This window comes from Trichosurus vulpecula, chromosome 1, assembly GCF_011100635.1.
Source record: "Trichosurus vulpecula isolate mTriVul1 chromosome 1, mTriVul1.pri, whole genome shotgun sequence".
NCBI classification, from domain to species: domain Eukaryota; kingdom Metazoa; phylum Chordata; class Mammalia; order Diprotodontia; family Phalangeridae; genus Trichosurus; species Trichosurus vulpecula.
In genome coordinates, this window is record NC_050573.1 from 85531694 (window position 1) to 85554387 (window position 22694).

The following is a 22694-nucleotide window of genomic DNA, read 5'->3' on the forward strand; positions in this document are numbered from 1 at the left end:
TTGATGAGATTATGGATCCATAGAGGTGGATCCCCAGTATGCCAAGATAATTGCCCAGCACATAGTGAAATGACTTGTACATGGCAGACAATTAATAACTGTTAAACCGAACTGAATCTAGAACTTAATAATACAAAAGAACAATGAAATTAAGAAAATAAAACAAAAAAATTTTTAAGACCAATCAAATTGACAAACTATTATTTTATTTTAGAAAAAAGACAGGGGAGGAAATTAAAAGACCGACATAAGCCCATTGAAAGCGTTTAAGGAGTGCCTACTGAACTGAATTGAATCGAATCATAATCCGCTCCCTTTAGAGTTTAGAGCCGCCGCAACCCGCTTCCCACCGCCAGCCACAAAGACAGAGGCGCGGAGTCCTCCAGCCTTCCTAGAGCATCCCCGGAAGTGTGGCCTCAGTGGGCGGAGCCGGCTGCGGTCGCACTTCCTGTCCGGGGCCGCGGCTTGGATTCCTGCAGGTGAGCGAGTCTGGGCCTGAGGAGGCGGGGTCTCCCGGCCCTGGTACAGCCCGGACGCAGAGCGGTCCTGGCCGCAGCTTTCCTCTCCCCAGGGGCTGCCTTGATAGGGAAGTTAGGGGTCCTGGGTCCAAGCTCCGGCTGTGCCCTGACTACCCCGCCAGACGTGGGGCGGGGCCCTTTCCCTCTCCGGGCCTCAGTTTCCACATCTGTGCGATGAGGGGACGGGATGACCACGGCATCCTCGACGTGGAACCGAAAGGGACCCTAGAGCTCTAGTCCACCCCTCTCTCCTTTATTTTACCGATGAATAAACTGAGGCCCAGCCAAGGGAAGTGACTTGCCCAAGGTCACACACAGGTGGCAGGGATTTGAACCCAGGTCCTCCGACTCCAAATCCAGGGCTCTCCGCACTGCACCAGGCCGAGGGTCTCTCCCTAAGGTCCTTGCTGGTTGTCAGGGTCAGGACTCAGTGACTGTTCCTGTGGCTCCCCAAGGAGCAGATTCGTGCCCACCAAGTGCTGAGTGAGCTCTGAGGCCAAGGTCAGTGCTGATGTGAGGGGGAGGGGAGCAGCATCTGACCGGGGCGCCACACCGCCCTAGGAGTGAAGGAAATACTTAGCTCTATGATCTTGGGGTGACAAACTTCTCACGCCCCCAGCGACCCAGCTGTACCCCTCCCTTCCTTCCTCCCTCTCTCGTCTCCCTCGTTCTCTGTCCCCACCCTTTCTTTCTCTTCTTTACTGCCTTTATTCGCACATCGCTAGCATGGTGATGTACTACCTCAGTTTTTCAGGTCCGGCAGGGATAAGTCTCTGTAGAGTACTCCAGTCTGGAGGATGTTAACTGAGTGCAGGATGAAGCCAAAAAAAAAAAAAAAAGCCAACCCTTTACCCTCTTCTGGTTTTTCCAGATCTTTTCTTAAAGGATCTTCTTATTTCCTGCTGGTTATCAGCCTCATCCATCACCATGCTTATCCTTTAAGGTAAACACACTTTATTTTCTCCAGTAGGTCTACTGGAAAATAGAAAGGAAAGGGGCAATTAAATGAACATTCACTACCTTTTCTCTTTCAATCAAAAAACTTGCAGGCCTTGAAAATGACACCAGATATGTGTCCAGATCGTGCAAAGTTCATCCGAATTCAGTAGTCATATGCGCTAGTGTTCATGCAAAATAAATTTGCATACGCTCTACTTTACATGAGTTCCATCATTGGGCTGCCATCTCCCCAGTGTGCAGGAGGCTGACAAGTATCCCTAGGTACTATTGGATTATATCTTTCTTGATTTTTTTATGGCGTACTATACATTAGCCTATTTGGGGCTGGATAGTTCAGGCACTCCTGCTGTGGTTTATTAAAAATTCTGGATGTTCTTTCTCGTTATTTATGGAGGAAAGCCATTTTTGGATGCATTGGCCAATGACCCAAGTTCTAGACTTACGGACACTTGAGATCTACTGGGGATATCTGCTGTCCTAAGTAGAAAGATGCTACTGTGGCCTCTGCCCTGCTGAGACTTCCAATGACAGAATAACAGGAATGGAGTTGGTTTCCTCCAGGTTTAGCTTCTCTCATGTTAAGGCAGTTGTTTTCTGATTGATTGATTAAATATTGAAATAGATTTGGTAGCAATCCACATTTTCTAACACTACACAGATTAAATCTCATCGTCCTTAAAATCCTGATTGATGCCATCTCCATGTTGGGTCTCTTCCAAATTGGGATATGGGTGTTTGGCTATGATCTATGGATTCACTGGGCCCAGTCCCTTGACTCCCATAATTCTTATGTTCCTACCCAACTGGTTCTTCTACAGATAGCGGTTCATTCCCTATGTTGTCTTTTTAGGGCCTGTTCACTTTTCAGTACTGTTTTCTGGTTTCTAGTACTTTCTGGTTTCAGTTACATGATATGTTATGGCTTTCCACCAATATTCTGTATTGTGCTAGAATTGCCTCCCAGTAATCCTTTACAAAACTGTTTCCCATTTGGAGTTCTTAAGCAAACTCCAAGGTTAAAATATTTGTTTTCCTCAAATGTTTTTCTTTGCTGAAGCCATCGATAGTTGGTAGGCTTCTCTTAATTCTTCTCTCAGTCTTATAACCTGCCGGCTATGGGTTGCTACATTACTTCTGTCTGTGACGTTCTAAAGCACATATTAATAATTCATTTTTTCCAAACATCTCCAAATAAGATGGGGACAAATCCTGTGGCGTCATTCCTAGAGCCACTGTGAGCATGTTTCTGAGATGGCACGCATTGGCTCTGTGGACCCTTCTACCCTGGTTGAAATGTTCACAGCACATTTAATAAGATACAATTGACCATTGTCAGAGTTCTTGGGATTGGTGAGGCATTGTTCTAGATCTCTTACGTTCGAGTAATTTGTAGTCATCTCTGATCTGAGTGGATCCTGGGCAGGGAAGCTATACTTTGAGGAAGAACTCCCATAACCCTTTGAATATCATGGAGATCCTCTGATTCTGAGCTGACTAAGCCCATGCATATCAAGTAAAGTGGCCAGTCTCTACCGTGACATTTCTCACATTATTCCGATCCCCTTCCAAGGACAGGAGGTCTACACATCAGCCCTAAAGGCTTGCTGCTCCTTACGCTCTTGAGGTAAGTGGGTAAAATTGGCATTACTTTCCTTATGATTGAAATTAAGGTAAACTGAAGCACAGAGTTCTGAGCAAGTTCAATTTATTGGTAAAGCTAGCAACCACCAATAAAAGGGGTCTTTAGCTCCTCAGCAAGCCAAAAGACCCCCAATGAGGACAGACATAATTTTTACGAACAAAAGGAAGAGCATCAAAAAACTAGAAGGCAGCATCATAGATGGGGAAAACAGTATCAAAACTTGCTGCATCATAGATGCAGTATGATTGGTTAGAAATCGGAAATGCGGGCTAACAACAACCCTTCCTTCTATCTAAAAAATTCTGATTGATTTAGACCACCTGCAAGAATAACTAATGGTATATAGATAAAAGCTTTCTTCTAATTGTACAAGGAAAGTTAGTGGTATAGAGATAACAATTTTCTTTTAATTAATGTGACTTATTGGGAAGGTGAACTTTTCAACTTAACTCAGAAAGGAAAACTGAACTTCTGAACTCATGAACTTCTGAACTTAACTCAGCAACAAAGAAATTTGGCTTAGGCAGCCAAACAAAATGCCAGTGGTGATACAGAATAGAATCAATTACAAAATAGAATCCATTTGATTTTCCCACTTTGGTCATACCTAGTGTATATGTTTTATACTCATATATATTCACTGCTCCCATATTGGAGGAGCAGGATCTCTTCATACCATATCTTGTTTTTTCTTGACCTAGTTGCTCAGAATCATCTTAGGCAGCTTTTATAACCTTGCATAACCTTGCTTAGTTTTTAACAAAATAATCCATTACTAAGTCCCAGCTTCTGCCGGCTAAAACACTGATGTTTACTACCTGTGAGACTTTGAGCCAGTGACTTCACCTCCGTGGGCCTTAGTTTCTTCTGTAAAATAAAGGGTTTGGACTAGATGACTTCTAAGGTCCCTTCCAACCCTACCTCATGATCGTGTAATCCCTACCTTTATTAAGTTTATAATCTCTTAGGAGAGCAAGAAAGACATAAATAACTATATATAACCATATATATGGCAAATTTCGTGACCTCTGGGGCTTGTTTGCCTGATCTACAAAATGCAGGGGTTGGATTGGATGCCTTCTAAGGACATTTCTGGCTCTTAATACTTTTCGATTGTGTGACTGATTTGAAGTTAATACAGAAGCATGTAGATGAGGGTTCTTAATCTAGAGCCTGCTAACCTTTTTTGGGTAATTTTATAACTATTTATATATTGTTGATTTGTTTGTGGTCTATGTATTTTATTTCATGCATTTAAGAATATTTTTCTGAGAAGGTATCACAGGCTTCACCAGACTGCAGAGGTGTTCATCATATAAAAAGATTAAGAACTCACGATAAAGAAAAATACAATTTTCTTCTGGAGACACTAAAAATTGAGAGAAATAGGGAAGAGAGAAATTATTAGTTTTCATAACTATTAAAAGGCAAAGTCCTGCCCTTTATCAAAATTGTATTCATTTTCCTGGGGGGTAATAACTGGTCATTGTGACTAGCTTTGCTCACTGTCTTTCCATACTGTTCCCATGAGGGGTTAACAGAATCAGCTACTTGCCCCTTTTGTGTACTCCTGTGGGACAAATCTATTCTCCAAAATTTTGGTTGAATGACAGTGACTTTGCTGTTCAATTTTCAATTTCCTGTGATGCTTATCTTCAGATCCTCATCTGTGTACAAAGACAGGAAGGAGGCTTCTCAGAGAAACAAGAATCCTGGCGGCAGCTCGGGGGTCAGTGCCTTTTCCACCTTCCATCAGCTTCTCTTCATCTGAGCTCCTTCAGCAGCAGAAGGTTCTGCACCACCTTAATGGTCTTCAACATGGTATTTGCCCTCTATCTCTGAACTCTCCCTTTAGATGCCAGCCTCCTTTGGCCTTATAGCTCACCCATTTGGTGTCACTAAAGTACCTTAGCCTCAGTGATTTAGAGTCTACCAAGCACATTCCTGACAACATCCCTGACGGGTTGTCATTGAAGATGTTACTCCCGTTTCACTGATGAGAAAACTGAAGCTCAGAGAGATTAAGTGATTTGCCCATTATCACAAAGCTTATGAACAGAAGAACTGGGACTCAAACCATCCAAGTCCAGTGCTCAGTTTTCTTAGTCTGGAACCTTCTCATCGTACTCTGACAAATAACTGGAGTGTGCCAATGTGTGTGTGTGTGTTTTTAATTTAGACCTTTGATTTTATTGGTTAAGGAACCTTCTGATGTGGCAACTTCCTCTACTGATGGAAATCAGCCACTTATCTGTGATTTATAATCTTAGAGAGTTGTCTGGGTCACTGAGATATTAAATGACTTGCCCACAGTTACAGAGCTAGTAGTGTGTGTCAGAGGCAAGACTTCAACTCAGGTCTTCCTATTTTTACCCTACCACGCTGCCTTTCACTGTATAAAACTAAGGTAAATTTCAGTAGCTGGGCATATTCAGCATTCTGTTTAGGGACTGACATCTGCATTGCAAAAGCAAGTTTTAAGGGGATATTGAGGTAGAAGAAAGAAGCCTGATTTCACACACATGAAGTAGAATTCAGCCCTATTGCCCTGTTTTAAAGTAAAATATGATATAGGCATGTACAATCTGTACCAGGTGGGTAGTAAGACTTTTACTTTGTATTATTAAGCTCCTCCTCTGAGTAATCTATACAGGTGTTTTTTTTTACATTCCGGAAATCAAACTTTTATATTATTTTCTTTTTTTCTCTTTTTCATTTAGAGATTTTTTGTTTTTAGTTTACAACACTCATTTCTACATAATATATAGGTTTTTTTACATTAAACTTCACAAAGTGGTTTAACGATTGGAGAGATTAGAGAATCATTTTCTTTGGGTATAGTTTATCTAGCTACAAATACACCTAAGTTTGTTATCATTAGCTCGGTGGTATCAAACTCAGATAGAAATAGTCAGATAAGCATATTGACTTAGAAAACCACAAATTAACGTTATTTCGTATTTGTTTTTATTTATTTTGTTAAACATTTCCCAATTACATTTTAATCTGTAGTTTTGCAGGCCCACATGTGGCCTGTGGGGTGTGAGTTGGACACCCCGATCTAGCCCACATTTCTCCATCTTATCCACAAGGATTTAATGACAGAATTTGTTTAGTAGCTTCCTGAAGTTAAAAAAAAAACACACACGCAACAAAAACCCTGTTCCACCAGTGTGGTTAACCTGTCAAAAAAAAAGAAATGAGTTTCATTTTTGTCGTGACTTGTTTTTAAGGAACTCATGCTGCTTTCCAGTGACCTAATTTGTAAACCGTTTTAAAACTAATCCATTGTAGACTTTTATGAGGCAATAATAATAATAATAATACTAGCATTTATGTAGCACTTTAAGGTATACAAAGCCCATATACATACATGCTATCTCATTTAATCTTCAACAACCCTTTGAAATAGATGCTATTATTATCATCTTTATTTTACATATGCGGAAACTGAGACAGAGAGGATAGGTGACTTGGCCAGGGTCACATTGCTAAGGAAGTATTTGAAGCAGGATTTGAACTCAGTTCTTTCCTCCAGGTCTAGCACTCTATCCACTGTACCTCCTTGCTTCCTCTCTGCTCTTCGGTTTCTAGAATCCATCTTACTCATTTTTAGAAATATTACTCATTTTTCATATCTAGTCTTAGAGCACTGTTCTCATTTTCATGATTTTCAAATATGATTGATCATTACTCCACAGAAATAATTATATATTCCTTATGTCCTCTCAGACATAAATAAGAAAAAACCTTAAATTAAAACTATTGGGATGGAATCTAAGAAAAAAATCTCCCTTTGAGAGATAGTGTGCTGAAAAACATAACAGAACTTTTTATGCCCAGCGTGCTTTCTTTATGCTGTAAAGTTATGTTATTGAAGAACTTTAAACATAAGCAAGACTGATTAAACATATGAGAAAATGATTTATGTTAAAATTTTTTTTTCAATATGCAGATCTCTGTTAATCTCTATTTTGTGAACAATTTTTTCCTTCAGTCACAATTAGTATAAATATTCTGTTACTGCTTTATTGGCTTCATATAAATTCATGTAAGGTTTTCTGTATCACTTTATGTTCTCCTATTTATCATTCTTAATTGCTTTAGTATATTCCATTTTATTCGATATGAATGAGTTTATTCAGCCATTTTCCTATCCTTGGACACCTATTTGTTTCCAGTTTTTTAAAATTGCAAGTTACATATTTTTACAGTTTTTTTAAAAATTACTTTTGGGGTGATCATATTTATGGAGTTAATAGATCAAAGAGTATGATTATTTCTATGTTAACTATACTGAGACATAATTTATTAGAATTGAAAATCATGCCTGATTGAAGCTAGCATTTTAAAAAATTGGTTCTTAATCTTTGTTGGCAATAGGCAGAATGTGAATACTTTAAAAAATTATTTTATATACTGTAACCTTAATGATTCATTTATCATTCATTGTCTTAATCCTTTGTTAATTTTCTTTATCATGCCTGTTTTGATTTGTTATGGGTTCATCTTATCCTTTTCCTTACTGAACTCATTGTCTCAGTATTTTTTGAGTCCTGTTGCAGGCTACGAAATCTGGCACAATGATGATTCGGACACCAAGATTAGGGTAATATAGAGTTTACTTACAAGATGTAGCAGGTGATATTCCAAGGATGCTTGTTGAATGCAGCTTCCTGTGGTCCCCTTTGAAGATGCACTCAGGAGCCTTCTGTGGAGGCAGGCCACACAGAGCTGCAGTTCTATCAGGTCATCTCATTAATAAAGGCTGAAATGTGTTACTATTCCCTACCCCCCTGTGCATGCCGTTTCTTCCCCCCTCAGCTCCCCCCAACCCCCAGTCACCTTCCCCTTCCCAGTGTTTATACTCTTTCATATCAGTGACCCCACAGGGGTTTGGGCAGATCCAGTGGTTCCTACTTTGGCCTCCCCATTAGAATAGCCTAGACTAAAATAGCCTGGACATCTCAATCACTGGATGGAGTCTGTACTCAACCTCAGCATATCTACATCGTGCAAATGTTCTGGCTTTCCTGGTCTTGTAGTAAAAGATTCATATGTCCAGTTAAAGAGGGACCATTGCCAGAGTAGTACCATGTTCCCCTCCCCTAGCTTCCATGCCTTCCATCTATCATGGAGGTGGGGCTCAGGGAGATCAACCTTAATCCACTGAAATAGGGCTGGGTCACCCTGAGCTCCCAGTATTGTAATGGTAGCTAGTAGGGCTTGGAAGAGGGAATTTGAGGTTATTGTTCCAAGTTACTTAAATTCCACCTTGATCAGCAACATCCAGGAGGCCCCCTGCTTACCCTTTTTGCATGCAACTAGGTGAGATACGATTTTCCAGATTAGTATTTATTTGTAGACTCAAATTGATTTAACTCTTTAACAATGTATTTTAAGAATTCCTGCACTTGGATAAGGTTTTGACCCTCTTTTGAGATTAGCTTGTTCACTACCATGGGTTGGGGCTTTGACTACCCTATGAAAACGGATTGTGAGGAAATGTGACCAGCTGACCCAAATTTGGGAATCCATTCTTTTCTCTCCCATTCCCACCACTAGTCAAACATAGGTGAGTCTGTCCTCTGCCAAGATGTCTTGTTTCCATCAGACTCCAAGGTGACTTCGATTTCCTCCTTAATACATCTCCCAAAGGGTCAGGGTCAGAACAGTCAGCTTCCCACTGCCACTCAGCCAGGTGAGACCTCTCCCTACCTGGCCCTCATGGATTCTTCAGACCTGTTTCCTTCCCCTATTTCTTGATAACTATCAGGAAGAGCCACAAAGCTCCTTCCATCCTGATTTCTTGCTGGACCTAGTAAGCAATGCTCTCTGGGTTTAGAGGGCACCCTTTTCTCTCCCACTATTAGGGCTTCTTCCACATAGCCTTGGGCTTCTGAGCAATAAATTACTAGGTGCTTGTGTCTAGCTGTTCTGGCTAGGAGGTCCTAACTCATTCCCTTTTTGTTTTATAAACCAAAAGGTCCTGCTTGCTACATCAAATGTTACAGATTAGGCAGTCTGATGGAGTAATCCTTCAGGCACCAAGGGTAGAGTAATGCACACTTTACTTAGAGCTAGCTGTGTGATACATATTAAGTGTAACTTCTGAGAATTTTCCTTGCTTCCTGTGAAGAATCTCTGAAGATGGCCCACAAAGAACTAGGATCCTCTCAGATCTAGGAAGCCTCTACTTTCCTGGGTTCTTGAGGCTTTGTAGGACTCTAGGACTTTTGGCTCCAGGCAGAGAAGAAATCACCCCTTTTGGTCATCACTTATTCTGGTTCCATATTGGGATTTCTAACTGTGCCACAGTCATGACCTACCATATGTCCCTTGGATTTTCTTGGTTTATTTTTGTGTCCCTCCTCTGCCCAGAGAGATAGTTTATCCCTTAAATTGCTTTTTCTTAGTAACTTTTCAGGCAGTCCTTCAAGTGCTCCCTCTTCCCTATACAAATATTGAGTTTAATGTAAATTCAACTACTTGATCTTTCTGTGATTGCTGTTAATGTTGGTTCACCAGCAGATATATCTTGTACTGGCATGCACTGAGTCCACTTAGAATGTGTTCAAAAATGGCCTGATTGAAGATTTTAGTCCTATTCATCAGCCCTCCATCAGTGTCTTGTCCTAATAGAGAGTATTCTTGTCTATGTATATAGTTAAAATCTTCCTTTATAACTTAATCAACCAATTTTGTATTTCCCTCGTTTTGTTTGATGTTTCCAGTGCTCCCAACCATTCAGCAATTATTTTCTACTTTTTTTTGACCCTTTGCTGTTTTGAAATCATTCACTTTCTTTTACATAAAGCCGTTCTTATTTTGCCACCCACTAGTATCCTCTTTCCCAACCTACTTCGAATTTAGTTGCTTTGTATATATTCATATTTATTAACTTTGTGATATATATACACACATATGTATTTGTGTGTGTATGTGTATGTGTGTATTAGGTGTACTTGGGATTATTCATTCTGCACTTGTATTTTCTGCACCTAGCACAGTGCCTTCCATGTAAGAGGTACTACGTTATTCTTGGTTAATTAATCCGGTGCCTCGTTGTGGTATAGAGTTGGCTCTAGGTTCTTAAAGATTATTTCATTGGAGCATAAGCCCTTTCAGGCCCTGCCAAGCAGAGCAGGTTTTATGTGCAGGCCTAGTGACAGACTATATGTATATCATCCAAGTGTCAGCCTAGCTATGTTTGGAGAGGCTTGTCCCCACACAGCCTAAAGGCTGGTGAATATTTAGGCTGCTGATAATTTTTTTAAAAAGTTGTATTGCTGTTCCAACAACTCTCCCTACCCCTCCCCAGTCCTTCTTTCACCCTTCCCTTATAACAAATAAGCCAAGCAGAACGAATGAACACATTGGCCACATCTGAAATAGGTGCTTTATTCCACACCTCTAGTAGGTAATTTCTCCTAGAGGTGAAAGATGCTGTTTTCCATCAGTTTTACGAAGTCGCGCTTGTTAGCTGCAGCAATCATGGTTCTGAATGCTTTCAGTGTTGTTGTCTTTTACAGTAAGCGGTGCAGGGGACAGAGTGTTGGGCCCCCGAGTCAGGAAGATCTGGGTTCAAATCCAACTTCAGTCGCTTACTTGCTTTGTGACCCTGAGCAAGTCACTTAAGCTTTCTCTGCCTCAGTCTTCTCATCTGTAAAATGGGAATAATAATAATAGCACCCACCTCCCATAGTTATGAGGATTGTAAAGTGCTTTATACAGCACCCAGCCCACAATAAGTATCATATAAATGTTATCTGTTATTATCATTCCTGGGGTCGTGGTGTACGTGGTGCTTGTTCTGCTTCAGTTTTTATCAGTTCATACACATCTTCCCAAGTTTCTCTGAATTCCTCATGGTCTTCATTTTTTATAGCACGAATTCTGTTATGTTGGCTTATCAGTTCCTCCAGTCATTGGGTACCCGCTTTTCCTCCGTTATTTAATGTAAAGAGTACTAACCCCAGTTCCTTCTCTCCTCAAGACTTCGCTGTCTTAACGTCTGCCATCCCAGTGGACTTGCTGTCAGAGGTTACCAGTGTCTTCCTCAATCATGATGTCCATTGTCTTTCAGTTTTCATTCTCTTTCCCCTTAAGTGTAGTATTTGACACACTTAATTCCCTTGTGGGTACGAATTTGGCTAGATTTTTATAATTCAGAATGTGCCTTGAAGGATTCCCTGAAGTGTAGTGAGGAGGGAGAGTGTTCCGTACTTCATAGGGGTTCAGCTGTGCAAAGACACAAAGAGGTAGGAACTGGACTGTCATTTAGACTTTAGAGGAAGCATCGAGAAGGTCAGTTTGACGAGAATAAAGAATGGAGTGTCTGGGGCATCTAGGTGGTGCAGTGAGTAGAGCATGGGCCCTGGAGTCAGGAGGACCTGAGTTCAAATCCGGTCTCAGACACTTGACACACTTACTAGCTGTGTGACTTTGGGCAAGTCACTTAACGTCAATTGCCCTACCTTCCCCCCTCAACAAAAAAAAAAAGAATGTTTGGAGTGTCATATGCAGTGACTACGGAAAGGCAGGTGGGAAATCAGATTGAGGAGGGCTTTAATTATCAGACCAAAGTCTGTTTTTATCCTAGAGGCAATAAAGAACCAGAGATTTATAGATAGTGGAATAATGTGGTCAGATCTCTGGATTTGGCATCTCAGGAAGGTGGGCCAGCAGCAAGCATTTGTGAGGCACTTACCACGTTCCAGGTGCTGTGCTAAGTACGCAGATATAAGCCAAAGATACTCTTTTCTCTCAAGGAGCATGTGTTCTGTAATGAGGGAAGACAACACAAAAAAGGGAGAGGGAAGGAAGGTTCCTATGTGGCGGCAAACTGTGGAGAATAAAAAAAAAATGATCTGGGAGGAGAGAAGCATGGCTGACCTTCACCCATCTCCAAAAAGGGCCCAGCCTGGCAGAGGGATATTGCAAGGTGTGAGGGCCCCAAGAGCTGAGGGAAGTTCCAGGGCAAGAAAACAGCTGAACGATGGTGGCAAAGTCCCCAGCAGGAAGGCGACTTGGCAACCATGTAGAAGATGGATGCTTTGACGCAACAGACAACAATCAGTCACCAAGCATTTATAAAGCACTGGCTCTGTGCCAGGCACTATGCTTGGTGATGGACAATGAAACAATCCCTCTTCTTAAGTAGCATCTTATAAAAACTGAAATAAATCACTTAATAGTGGGATTGCAATTGACAGCACAAGTCACATTCTACTTTTATAGTTAATACTAGAAAGGAAGTGTGCATGCTTTAGCCTTATTCATTTGGTCTCAACATTGTCTTTTTTTTGTTTAAACCTGAGTGCTTTTGTCTGAGTGTTATCTTACAAGAGACAATGGTATAGTGAGAAAAGTGAGTGCTGCATGGAGTTTGGTCTCTGCCTCTGACACCAGCTCTGTAACTATGGGCAAGTCACATAACCTTGCTGAGCCTCAGTTTCCTTATCTGCAAAATAGGGATGACATTTATGGTGTTCAACCCGAGGAAGATCAAGTGAGATTATTAGGCAAGGTGTTTTGAAAACCTAAATGTCAGCTATTGTTGTCTTCATGTCGTAGTTGTGTATGTTGTTCTTTTGACTTTGCTTTATTTTGCATCATTTCATAAAAATCTTCCCATATTTCTCCAAAATTTTTATTATTTGTCATTCCTTAGAGTACAATAATACTCCATTACATTCATATAATGCAATTTGTTCAGCCATTTCCCGTGTTGGTAACTTTTTACTCCTCTTCTCCCAGTAGCTTTTGGGACAGAGAAATATTTGTCTTGAGGGAAAGGTTGCTTAATGGGTTAAGTAGATTGTTTCAGACTGACCCTAAGCCACAGATTCAGAGGAACACTCCCTCCCAAACTAGCCAGACTGGATTTGATTCCACCATAAAGGGAATCTGTGAGCTGAGGGAGATGACTGCAGAGGAGTAAGAGAGAAACAAGAAAGAGTTGTGGGTCATTGGTCTATGATAGAATTTTTATCAATGATTCATCAATTTAACATTTATTAAAAGCCTACGCTATCATGGAACCTCAGAGTTTGAAGGATCCTCAGAAGCCATCTCTTAAATCTCCACCAAGTGGTCACCCAAACAAGTGGTCTCAAATTCAAATAGAAATAGGGGCTGCTAGTCCATGTAGAAGGATCTTGGCAGGATGCATATTGACTTAATTTTAAAATGTAATGTTATCTATGTTTTATTTTGTTTTTATTTACTTTGTTAAATATTTTCCATTTACATTTGGGCAGTGAGTGTTGTTTTGGACTCATATGAATCATAAATGAACATTTTATGTCATGGTTCTTAAAACTTTCAGTTGTTTGTTTTTATGATTTTGTTTTCCTGATTTTATCCTTTTCATTCATCTGTTTATAAAAGCCCTCAAAATTGTTCCATTTTATAATTTGATATTATAGTACAAATTGTTCCTCTGGTTCTACTTACTTCACCCTGTGTCAGTTCATATAAGTCTTTCCATAATATTTATAAGTCTAGAATCACCATTTTCTTCATTTCTTGAAGCACAGGAGTACTGCAGTCACATTCACATACCTCTATATGTTTAGTTTTTACATTATAAAGGTTTACAAATTAGTCTTATTTTCTGAGAGCTGTCTTACAATAAAGTAAAACACAACAAACTAAAACAGTTAAACAAAACTAATCGTTAGTTTTCAGTTTTCTGTTGCCGCAAAAAAATAGCTGCTATAAATATTTTTTTACATAAGGAAACTTTTTCTCTTTCTTTGATGTATTTGAGTATAGGTCTAACAGTAGTATAACTAGGTCAAAAGGTATTCAGTGTTTATTGCTTTTTATGTATATTTGCAAAATGTTTTCCAGTTACTCTACCCATTCTTAGGTCTGCCAACAATATGTCAATGTGACTTTTCCCAAAGCCCTTCCAACAATTATCATTTTCCTTTTTTGTCATCTTTGCTACTCCATTGGGGTATGGGTTAAATATTGGAATTGCTTTAATTTGATTTTCCCTGATTAGTAGGAATTTGGACCATATTTTCATAGACAGCCTAGACTTCTTATTTTGAGAACTGCCTGTTCATATGCTTAGACTATCAACTGGGAAATGGCTCTTTTTCTTATAAATTTGAATCAACTACTTACATATCCTGTGACAGAGATCTTTATCAGAGGAACTTTTAAAGATATTTTCCCTTTTTTGTTTCCCTTTTATTCTTAGCTTAATTAGATTAAAAAGTGCAAACACTTTTTAATTGTATTTAATCAGAACTATCTATTTTGTCTTTTGTGATCTAGTTTGATCATTTTCTCCTATTCATAGATATGATAGGTAATTCTTTTCCATGTTTCTGTAATTTATTTATAATGTGATCTTTTACATATAGTGGTCATATACCCATTCGGAGCTTATGATTGTATAAGATCTGAGGTGTTGGTCTAACTCTAACTTCTTCTATACTGCTGTTTAATTTCCTCATTAATAAAAATGACAGTGCTACCCAAATTTATTTATTCAATGCTATTCCAATCAAGCTACCAAAGGATTACTTTATAGTACTAGAACAAAATAATAATGAAATTCATGTGGAAGGAGAAAAGAGGTCAAGAATCTCAAGAGAAATAATGGAAAGAAATAGGAACAAAAGGCGCCCAGCAATGTCAGATCTCAAACTGTACCAGAAAGCAATAATTATTAAAAAACAATTAGGTAGTGGCTAAAAAGTAGAGAGATTGATCAGTGAAACAGATTCGGGATACAACCTACAGAAGCAAATGTATCTGATACTTTAGTAAACTCAAAAATACTTGTTTTAATCATCCAAGGTTCATCTTCTCACCCTCCCACCCACCCCCCCAGTTGTGAACACGAGAAAAACAAAACCCATTATAAATATGTATGTTAGTCATTGAACATTTATTAAGCACCTACTATGTGCCAGACACTTTACGAAGCTGGGGTTATCAAAAACCACAAAAGATAGTCCCTGCCCCCAACAACTTTACAATCTAATGGCGGAGACAGCAAACAAATACATACAAACAAGCTATAAACAGGTCAGAGATAGGAAATAATTAAGAGAGTGAAGGCACTAGAATTAAGAGGGAAAGGATACCTGTAGAAGATGTGATATTAGTTGGGACTTAACAGAAGCCAAGGAAGGCACTAGGTGGAGGTGGAGATATATAGTCAATAACTGAGTGTATTTCAAGTAAGTAAAGATTATGCGTTAGCCTGGTGTAGTGAATAAAGTATTGGTCTTAGAGCCAGAAAGTTTGGATTCAAGTCCTTGTTTTGGCACTTGAATGAAAGAATGAATGAAAAAACTGTAAGCACTATGTGCCCCTTGCTGGTATCTCCACTGTGCTGGAGACACAGATATGAAAATGGGACAGTCTTGTTTCCTGAAGGAGCTCTCACTGTAATGGAAACAACACATATAGTAGAGTTGTGGCCAGGGAAGGGTGAAGTCACAGGGATGTCGAGTGGAGCCATAGAGCGGTCGAATACTATGACCTTTCCATTAGAACTGGATAGTATTGATTTGATTACTGTTCCCAGATCAAAAGGTAAAGGAGGGTGTGAGGGCACAGAGATTCGAGTTAGGGAGATAGCAGCATAGCAGGAAGATGACCCGGTCAGGTGGTTGTAGCCTGCTAGATGTAGTGAGTTTTCATTAATAATTAGCACAACCTGTGAATTCTAGTTTGGAGGGTGCAGTGGCAGCCCTGGGGAGTATGGCAGGAAGTTGATTAGGAGTTAGGAGACTGGTGCCAACCAGATACTACAATGAGCTCTCACCAATCAGCATAGCAAACCTGGGCAAGTCATTTCCTCCTCTCTGGACCATTTCCTCTTCTATAAAATGATAGGGTTGAACTAGATAATCTCTAAAGTCCCAACTCTAAAATTCTGTGAGTTTTTTTTTAAATCTATATTAACAACATTCCCTGAGATGGTTAATGATTAGTAATCCTTGCCGACAAAATTATATGCAAGGAAATACAATACTATAGTTAATGGATTCTTTTTGGGGTGGGAGGCATGGACCCCTTCTTGAAATAATGTTTTTAAATACATAAAATACATAGGATTACAAAGGAAACCAATTACATTGAAATAGTTATCAGAGTATTTTAAAAAATAAATTAACAGAATCTAGGTTAAGAACCCCTGATCTAGGTGAAAGATGATAAGGGCCTGATCAATGAATGAATTCATGAAAAGCATTAATTAAGCACTTAATATGTGTCAGGTACTGTGTGAAGTGATACAGATACAAATACAAAATTACAACATCCTCTGCTGTCTTAGAGTTTAGACTCTAATGAGGAAGATAGTACATTGGAGAGTGGCAATAAGGGAAGGGAGTTATTGTCTGGGAAATCACAAAGATGCTAAGTAGGACATTGGAGTGCTGTGCCCTTTCCAGAGGCAATGGTAGTGTTGTTTTTATCGAAGTTCTTAGAGCAAGAGGTAGAAAGGATGGTGTGGAGTGTGGACACTTAGGGCAGGGCAGAAAATGGCCAGGGTGAGCAGTAGTGAAGGGAAACTTTATATTCAGATTTCTTACCAAGGTACCAAATACTTAGAATCACAAATTATGTCTAGTACTAAATAGGAATCAAGCAACATGTTCTCCCTTATAATAAGATAGGCTTTTTCCCCCCCTATTTAGACCTATGATTTCATTGGTTTATGGAACTCCTGGTAAGTAAACTTCTACCAATGCTGAACAGCAATTGTTTGGCCATTTATGGTTTTAGAGATTTGTTTGGGGCACTAAGAGTTGCTCAGGGATACATGACTAGCCTGTATGTGTCAGATGTATGACTTGAACCCAGGTCTTCCAAGCACTGCAGCTGGGTATTTTACCTACCATGTCATACTGCCTTTATACAATATGTTACATATTTTAAAATTCTAAAATCATTCCAAACTTCCATGAGGCAGCAAGAATGTGTTGTTTCAGGAGCTGGTGACCTTTGAAGATGTGGCTGTGTATTTCACACGGAAGGAGTGGGGATGGCTCGATCCTGCTCAGAGGGATCTTTACAGAGATGTGATGCTGGAGAACTATGGGAACTTTGTGTCAATGGGTAAGAAGTCATTTTTATTGGAACCATTTCCAAATTAACCACCTTCTAGAAAGAGATTGTGGCACTCAACTCAGAGGCCATTCAACTGTCTCTTGTTGGACCTTTCTATATATTAGCTATAGCTTTAAAAATCATTCCCTATCTGTCCCCTGCAGACTTATAGCCTAGGAGTGAGCTTAAAAAGTTCTTGTGTTTTAGTATGAATAATCATGTTCTGTGTATCCTTTCCTAAAATCAGGCCTTCCATTCTCCAAACCTGATGTTATTTCCCAGCTGGAGCAAGGAGAAGAGTCATGGGTTGAGGATATGCAAGAACCTGAAGAAGAACTTTCTCCAGTTGTTTACAGTGGTGAGTGGGTGAGATCATAATCCACTGGAGAGAGTGGAAAATGAGAGCACAGCTGATTTGTGGACTGATGAGCAATTTTAAATGCCAGGAGAGGAATTTAAGGAGTTGAACCTGGAATTGGAGTTGGGAGTAGAACTCCTCACCCCTCTTAGTGGGTGAACTTTGTTTGGGCTTACCTTTTCTTCTATCCTGGATGTTCTTCCCAGGGTGGCGATCATCTGAATACCTTTTCTTTCACCATGTTGTCATTGGAGCTCTTAGTTATTTCTAGCACTTTGAAAGTTTTTTTTTAAATTTCTGTTCTGCTTTTATACCAGTTTGATAATTTTTTCTTTTTTTTCTTTTGATATCTTTTTTCTTCGTTAGTTTAATTTTTCTCCAAAAGAAGTGGTCATCTTTACTTCCTTTTTTTTTCTTCTTCAGGTTTTAAGAAACAATCTGAGAATGAAAATTTTACTCTAAGGGAGGAAATCCCTAAAACATTTGAAGTATATGGAAATATGATAGAAAAATCCCCAAGGGACATATTTCAAACCACAGAATTTGGACTAGCCTTTGGACAGGAAAATAATATAGACGGGCAGACAAGACACTTCTCAGAGGAAAGATGGAGTAAATCAGCTTTGCAATCAAGAGGCTCTCAGCAACTGATGATTTTCCATAACCAGATGTCTGGAAATGGAGGCCAAGAATATAATGAATTTGGTAAAACCTTCAATTGGAACTCAAAGCTCATAACTCATCAAAGAATTCCTAAAAGAGGAAGAGGCCGAAATTTTTCTCAGCATTTAGCCCTTATTCAACACCAGGGAATTCACAGTGGAGAGAAACGTTATGGATGTCGTGATTGTGGTAAGACCTTCAGTCAGAAGTCAGGATTTACAAGACATCTGAGAATTCACACTGGAGAGAAGCCCTATGAATGCAATGAATGTGGGAAAAGCTTTAGTCGTAGCTCAAATCTCACAGAACACAAAAGAATTCATACTGGAGAAAAACCCTACAAATGTGACAAATGTGATAAGGTCTTCAGGCTAAAATCAAATCTCAATTGTCATGAGAGAGTTCATACTGGGGAGCGACCTTATGAATGCAACATCTGTGGGAAAAACTTTCCTCAGTTGTCCAGTGTTATGAAGCATCAGAAAATTCATACTGGAGATGGCACTTGTAAATGCATTGAATGTGGGAGAATCTTAAGTAGCCAGCTCCGCCTTATTGAACACTGCAGAATTCATACTGGCGAGAAACCTTTTCAGTGTAGTGAATGTGGTAAAGGCTTAAGCAGCAGGTCAAGCCTTCTTCAGCATTACAGGATTCATTCGGGTAAAAAACCTTTTAAATGCAATGAGTGTGGAAAATCCTACCGTAAATTCTTAGGATTAATTGATCATCAAAGATACCACACTGGAGAGAAACCTTATATTTGCAAGGAATGTAAAAAAGCCTTCAGCCGCCATTCGGTCCTTATTCGACATCAAAGATCTCACACTGGAGTGAAACCATTTAAATGTGATGAATGTGGAAATACTTTCACTCGAAGATCTGTCCTTAATGAACATCTAAGAATACATTCTGGAGTAAAGCCATATGAATGTAATGAGTGTGGGAAAACCTTTACTCGAAACTCCACCCTTAATGAACATCAGAGAATTCACACTGGGGAGAAACCTTATGAATGTAATGCATGTGGGAAAACCTTCAGATGTGGCTCATATCTTACTATACATCAGAGAATTCATACTGAGGAGAATCCATATGCATGTAACGTATGTGGGAAAAACTTTAGTTTGAGCTCCACACTTATTCGACATCAGAGAATTCATACTAGGGAGCAACCTACTAGGCTCTAAGCTACTTGAGTCCAGTGACCTAATCTTAGTTAAACTTTGCATTTTCCCCTACCTCTGCACCTTGCTTAGTTAATGGTTGAATTGAATTAAATGTTATGAACATGGAAATGCCTTCAGAGTTCTGATCTTATCAGATAGTAGAGAATTCATACTGGAGAGAAGCCATGTGAATATAACATATAAAGAAAAGCCATTATTTACCAGTCATTTCTCATTCAAGACCAGAGAACTTACACTCCAGTTAACTTACAAATGAAATAGTCATTGGGAATGGACAGTCTTACAGATCAGATGATCTGTGGTATGTCACATTCTTATAATAGACTACAAGGTTTTTGAGGGTAATGGCTAAATTTTTAAAAATTCAGAATGTATAGCATCCAGGCCTGTGCCATTTTTAGAGACAGATACTTAGAGACTTAATACACACTTGTTCATTAAACGACTCAATTGATGACTGTAAATTCCTTCAGTGGTAACTCCCTTAGTCATTATTTGAGGTTCCCATCTTGAAGAAGGAGTATGAGTAGGACTGGAGATTGTCATGGGAACACAGGTCATAATTAAAATCCTGTGAGTTAATATGGTCCCTAAGCAAGTGTATCCTTAGAGAAAACATGACCCAGTCCTGACACCTAAGAAATACCAACGTTTGAAGAATGGTAAGAAATGGAATAAGTACTTAGGTAGTTGGAAGAAAGTCATTGCATCACAGAAAAGTCAAACTAAATGGGTTTTAGAAATCAGTTGTCCAGCTTCAGTATGTATATCCAAAAGCTTGCTGAATATCTCCATCCAGTTGTCCTGTCAACATCAAAACTGAACTCACACTTTCCTTCCTAAACCTGTGCCTCCTCTAAGCTGCCCTTTTTCTCTTGAGGGTACCACTATCCTCAGAACCTCCTTAATTCCCACAGTCCTCCCTCAATCCCCCTATATCCATCCAGTTTCCATTTCTTGCTGTTTCTTTTTTCGCAGTGTCTTTCTAATCCAATCCCTTCCTTTCACTCACATAGACATTGCCTTAGCTACTTAATACCCTTATAATTGGTCTTCCTGCTTTTAGTCTCTTGCCTCTCCATTCCTTCAAACACCTTCCAGAACAATCTTTCTAAAGTATAACTGTGACCATGCATTTCTTCTGCTCAAACAACTTAAGCAGCATCACAGTAGAGTGTCATGGCCTTGAGGGCAAGGATTTTTTGTTTGTTTTTGTCTTTTTATCTTCAGACCCTAACAGTACGGTATCTTGAAAATAATAGGCATTTAAGAAATCTTTTAAATTTGTTGTTCTAAGTTGAAAGAAACTGAAACACAAAGGGGGAAGTAATGGACCTAAGGAAGCCTAGAACTTAATTCTCCTGACTTTCAGGTCAGTACTCTTAACTGCTACCTCTAGTAAAGTATTACTGTAATTCAGCAGTCAGATGAATAGAAGTTCTCCACTGGTGAATCTAGTGGCAAAAAAGGCTCTCATCTGTTTAGGGGGGGAAGGATGTAGAGGGGAGCATTAAGTGAAAGGGCCTACACTACAGAAAATTGCTGAATGGCTCTGCCAGCCTGGGGCTGAAAAACCTAGAATCAACTTGGTCTGAACTCTTGGGTGGGGAGTAGCCTAGAGGAAGAGTTGAAGAGAAAACTGAAGAATTGCCACATTATGGCACTTAGATAGTGGTGGCTTTAGAGAATCTTAAGAAACTTAATTGTTTCCCAAAGGGTAGGATGTTTGATCATGTGCAATGCCACTAAAATCATGAGAGGTGAGGATTCAAAAGATATAATTGTATTGAGCTAGGAGAGGATAAATAACTTCAGAGATGTTTGCTACCAACCTCACTGCATATTTGCCGTATGTGTCTATGAACCATGTTAGAGTGCCTAAAAGAGAAGACAGAATCCTTGAGCCTGTTGAATTTGGGCAGCACGAAGAGGGAGATAGTATCCAAAGTTGTTGCTGTGCAAAGGATTGTGGGGAGGGGTTCCAGGGGGATACTAATAAATTAGGATTCTGGCGTGATATAGTGGAAAATACTCTGGATTCAGTACCTCCCCAATAAAATTAGGGAATTTGACTATTCTGGTAGATGCCAGCCATGGGCCATGGGTGCTACAAAATTACTGTATCATAGAAGTTCCTGAATGCATACAAACACCAAGCTCTGCTGTTTTGTTCTTTAACTCCAAAGAAATAGGTTAGTATGAATAATGGGGTTTTTGTTGACCAATTTTATATTATTGATGTTTCAATTGTGCCTAATAAGAAAAATTTTTTCCTGACCTTTCAGAATGAAATATGACCTTTACTTTTGCTGAAACCTGCCCCCTCCTAGAGTGGGTCTTTGGAGTTGTCTACTGTCTGATTTCACGAGGTATCCAATTTGCTTTTTCACTGATAGTACTGTTTTGTTTTTGAATGATTATATTCTCTTTCAGCTTAATCTAGTTTATATTTTTTTCTATGATGAAAGGTTCTAAGACTATATTGTTCTATTTTAGAGAGTAGTAGCTTGTGAATTTTTGTGATTTCACTAGTTATTTGGGCTTGGAGACTCTCCTACTAGAAATCAGTTTTGGGTGTTTAATTTACCCAGGATAGCTTTTTCCCTATCAATTTGTAAGATGTGTTTTAGTGAGAATGCTGAAAAGAACAATTAGAACATTCAGAAACTGATGGATTCCAGTGCCCTTCGAGGAGCCTTCATATAGAAGCATGGTGAGCACTAGAAAGGGGGCTTGCAGTGGGCTTGCAGATTGAATTGCTTGTGAGTCATGTTTATGGCTGTGAACGGTTGCTGTATTTTCATTTTCAGTGGAGGCTACTGTGTTTACAGCAGATTTTTGGAGTAATGTAAGTGTAAGTGAAGTAGAATTATAATAAATAAGCAAAAGTACCTTCTGTAGGCTGAATATGATCTCACAATATGTATTACCTTTTTTCAAATGTGTGTAGATTCTGTTGTGATTAATAAAAATACAAGATTATTTAAAAGCATTGTTGAGTTCTTAGCCTTTTCATCATACATTTTCTCAATCATTGGATGCTGATAGTACAACTATTACCGTAATGGGGCTCTGAACCAACCTTTGCCTACCTCTCAGATCTCTCCCTACTTTAAATCCTATGATTTGGATTCAAATCTCATATCTGTGTGACTTTGGGCAAGTCACGTGCCCACCTTGAGCCTCAGTTTCCTCACTTGTAAAATGAGATTAGCCTAATGATGTCTGTGGCCTCATCCAGCTCTATAATCCTATGAGCCTGAGAATAGGGGGTCATT

General features: G+C 39.3%; 1 protein-coding gene across 3 annotated transcripts; it reads left to right on the forward strand.

Annotated features, from left to right (window-relative positions):
- Positions 1-473: 473 nt before the first annotated feature.
- LOC118834658 (zinc finger protein 883-like) lies at positions 474-22402 on the forward strand. Of its 3 annotated transcripts, none has more exons than XM_036742102.1 (6): positions 474-1019; positions 3054-3102; positions 4780-4941; positions 17088-17214; positions 17453-17563; positions 17987-22402. In XM_036742102.1, exons 3-6 carry the CDS (start codon positions 4927-4929, stop codon positions 19414-19416), a joined length of 1683 nt encoding a protein of 560 aa, XP_036597997.1. In that variant the 5' UTR covers positions 474-1019; positions 3054-3102; positions 4780-4926; the 3' UTR covers positions 19417-22402. The 3 variants fall into 3 exon arrangements, with proteins under 3 accessions (XP_036597997.1, XP_036597999.1, XP_036597998.1); XM_036742103.1 differs by lacking the exon at positions 474-1019 and adding an exon at positions 1695-1739; XM_036742104.1 differs by lacking the exons at positions 3054-3102; positions 4780-4941 and having other exon boundaries at positions 17987-19820.
- Positions 22403-22694: the final 292 nt, after the last annotated feature.

Coding starts and splice junctions, on each gene's coding strand:
- LOC118834658 (XM_036742102.1), top strand. Junction 17,215..17,452: donor TGGGAACTTTGTGTCAATGG/GTAAGAAGTCAT, acceptor TCCTAAAATCAG/GCCTTCCATTCTCCAAACCT. Junction 17,564..17,986: donor TTCTCCAGTTGTTTACAGTG/GTGAGTGGGTGA, acceptor TTTCTTCTTCAG/GTTTTAAGAAACAATCTGAG.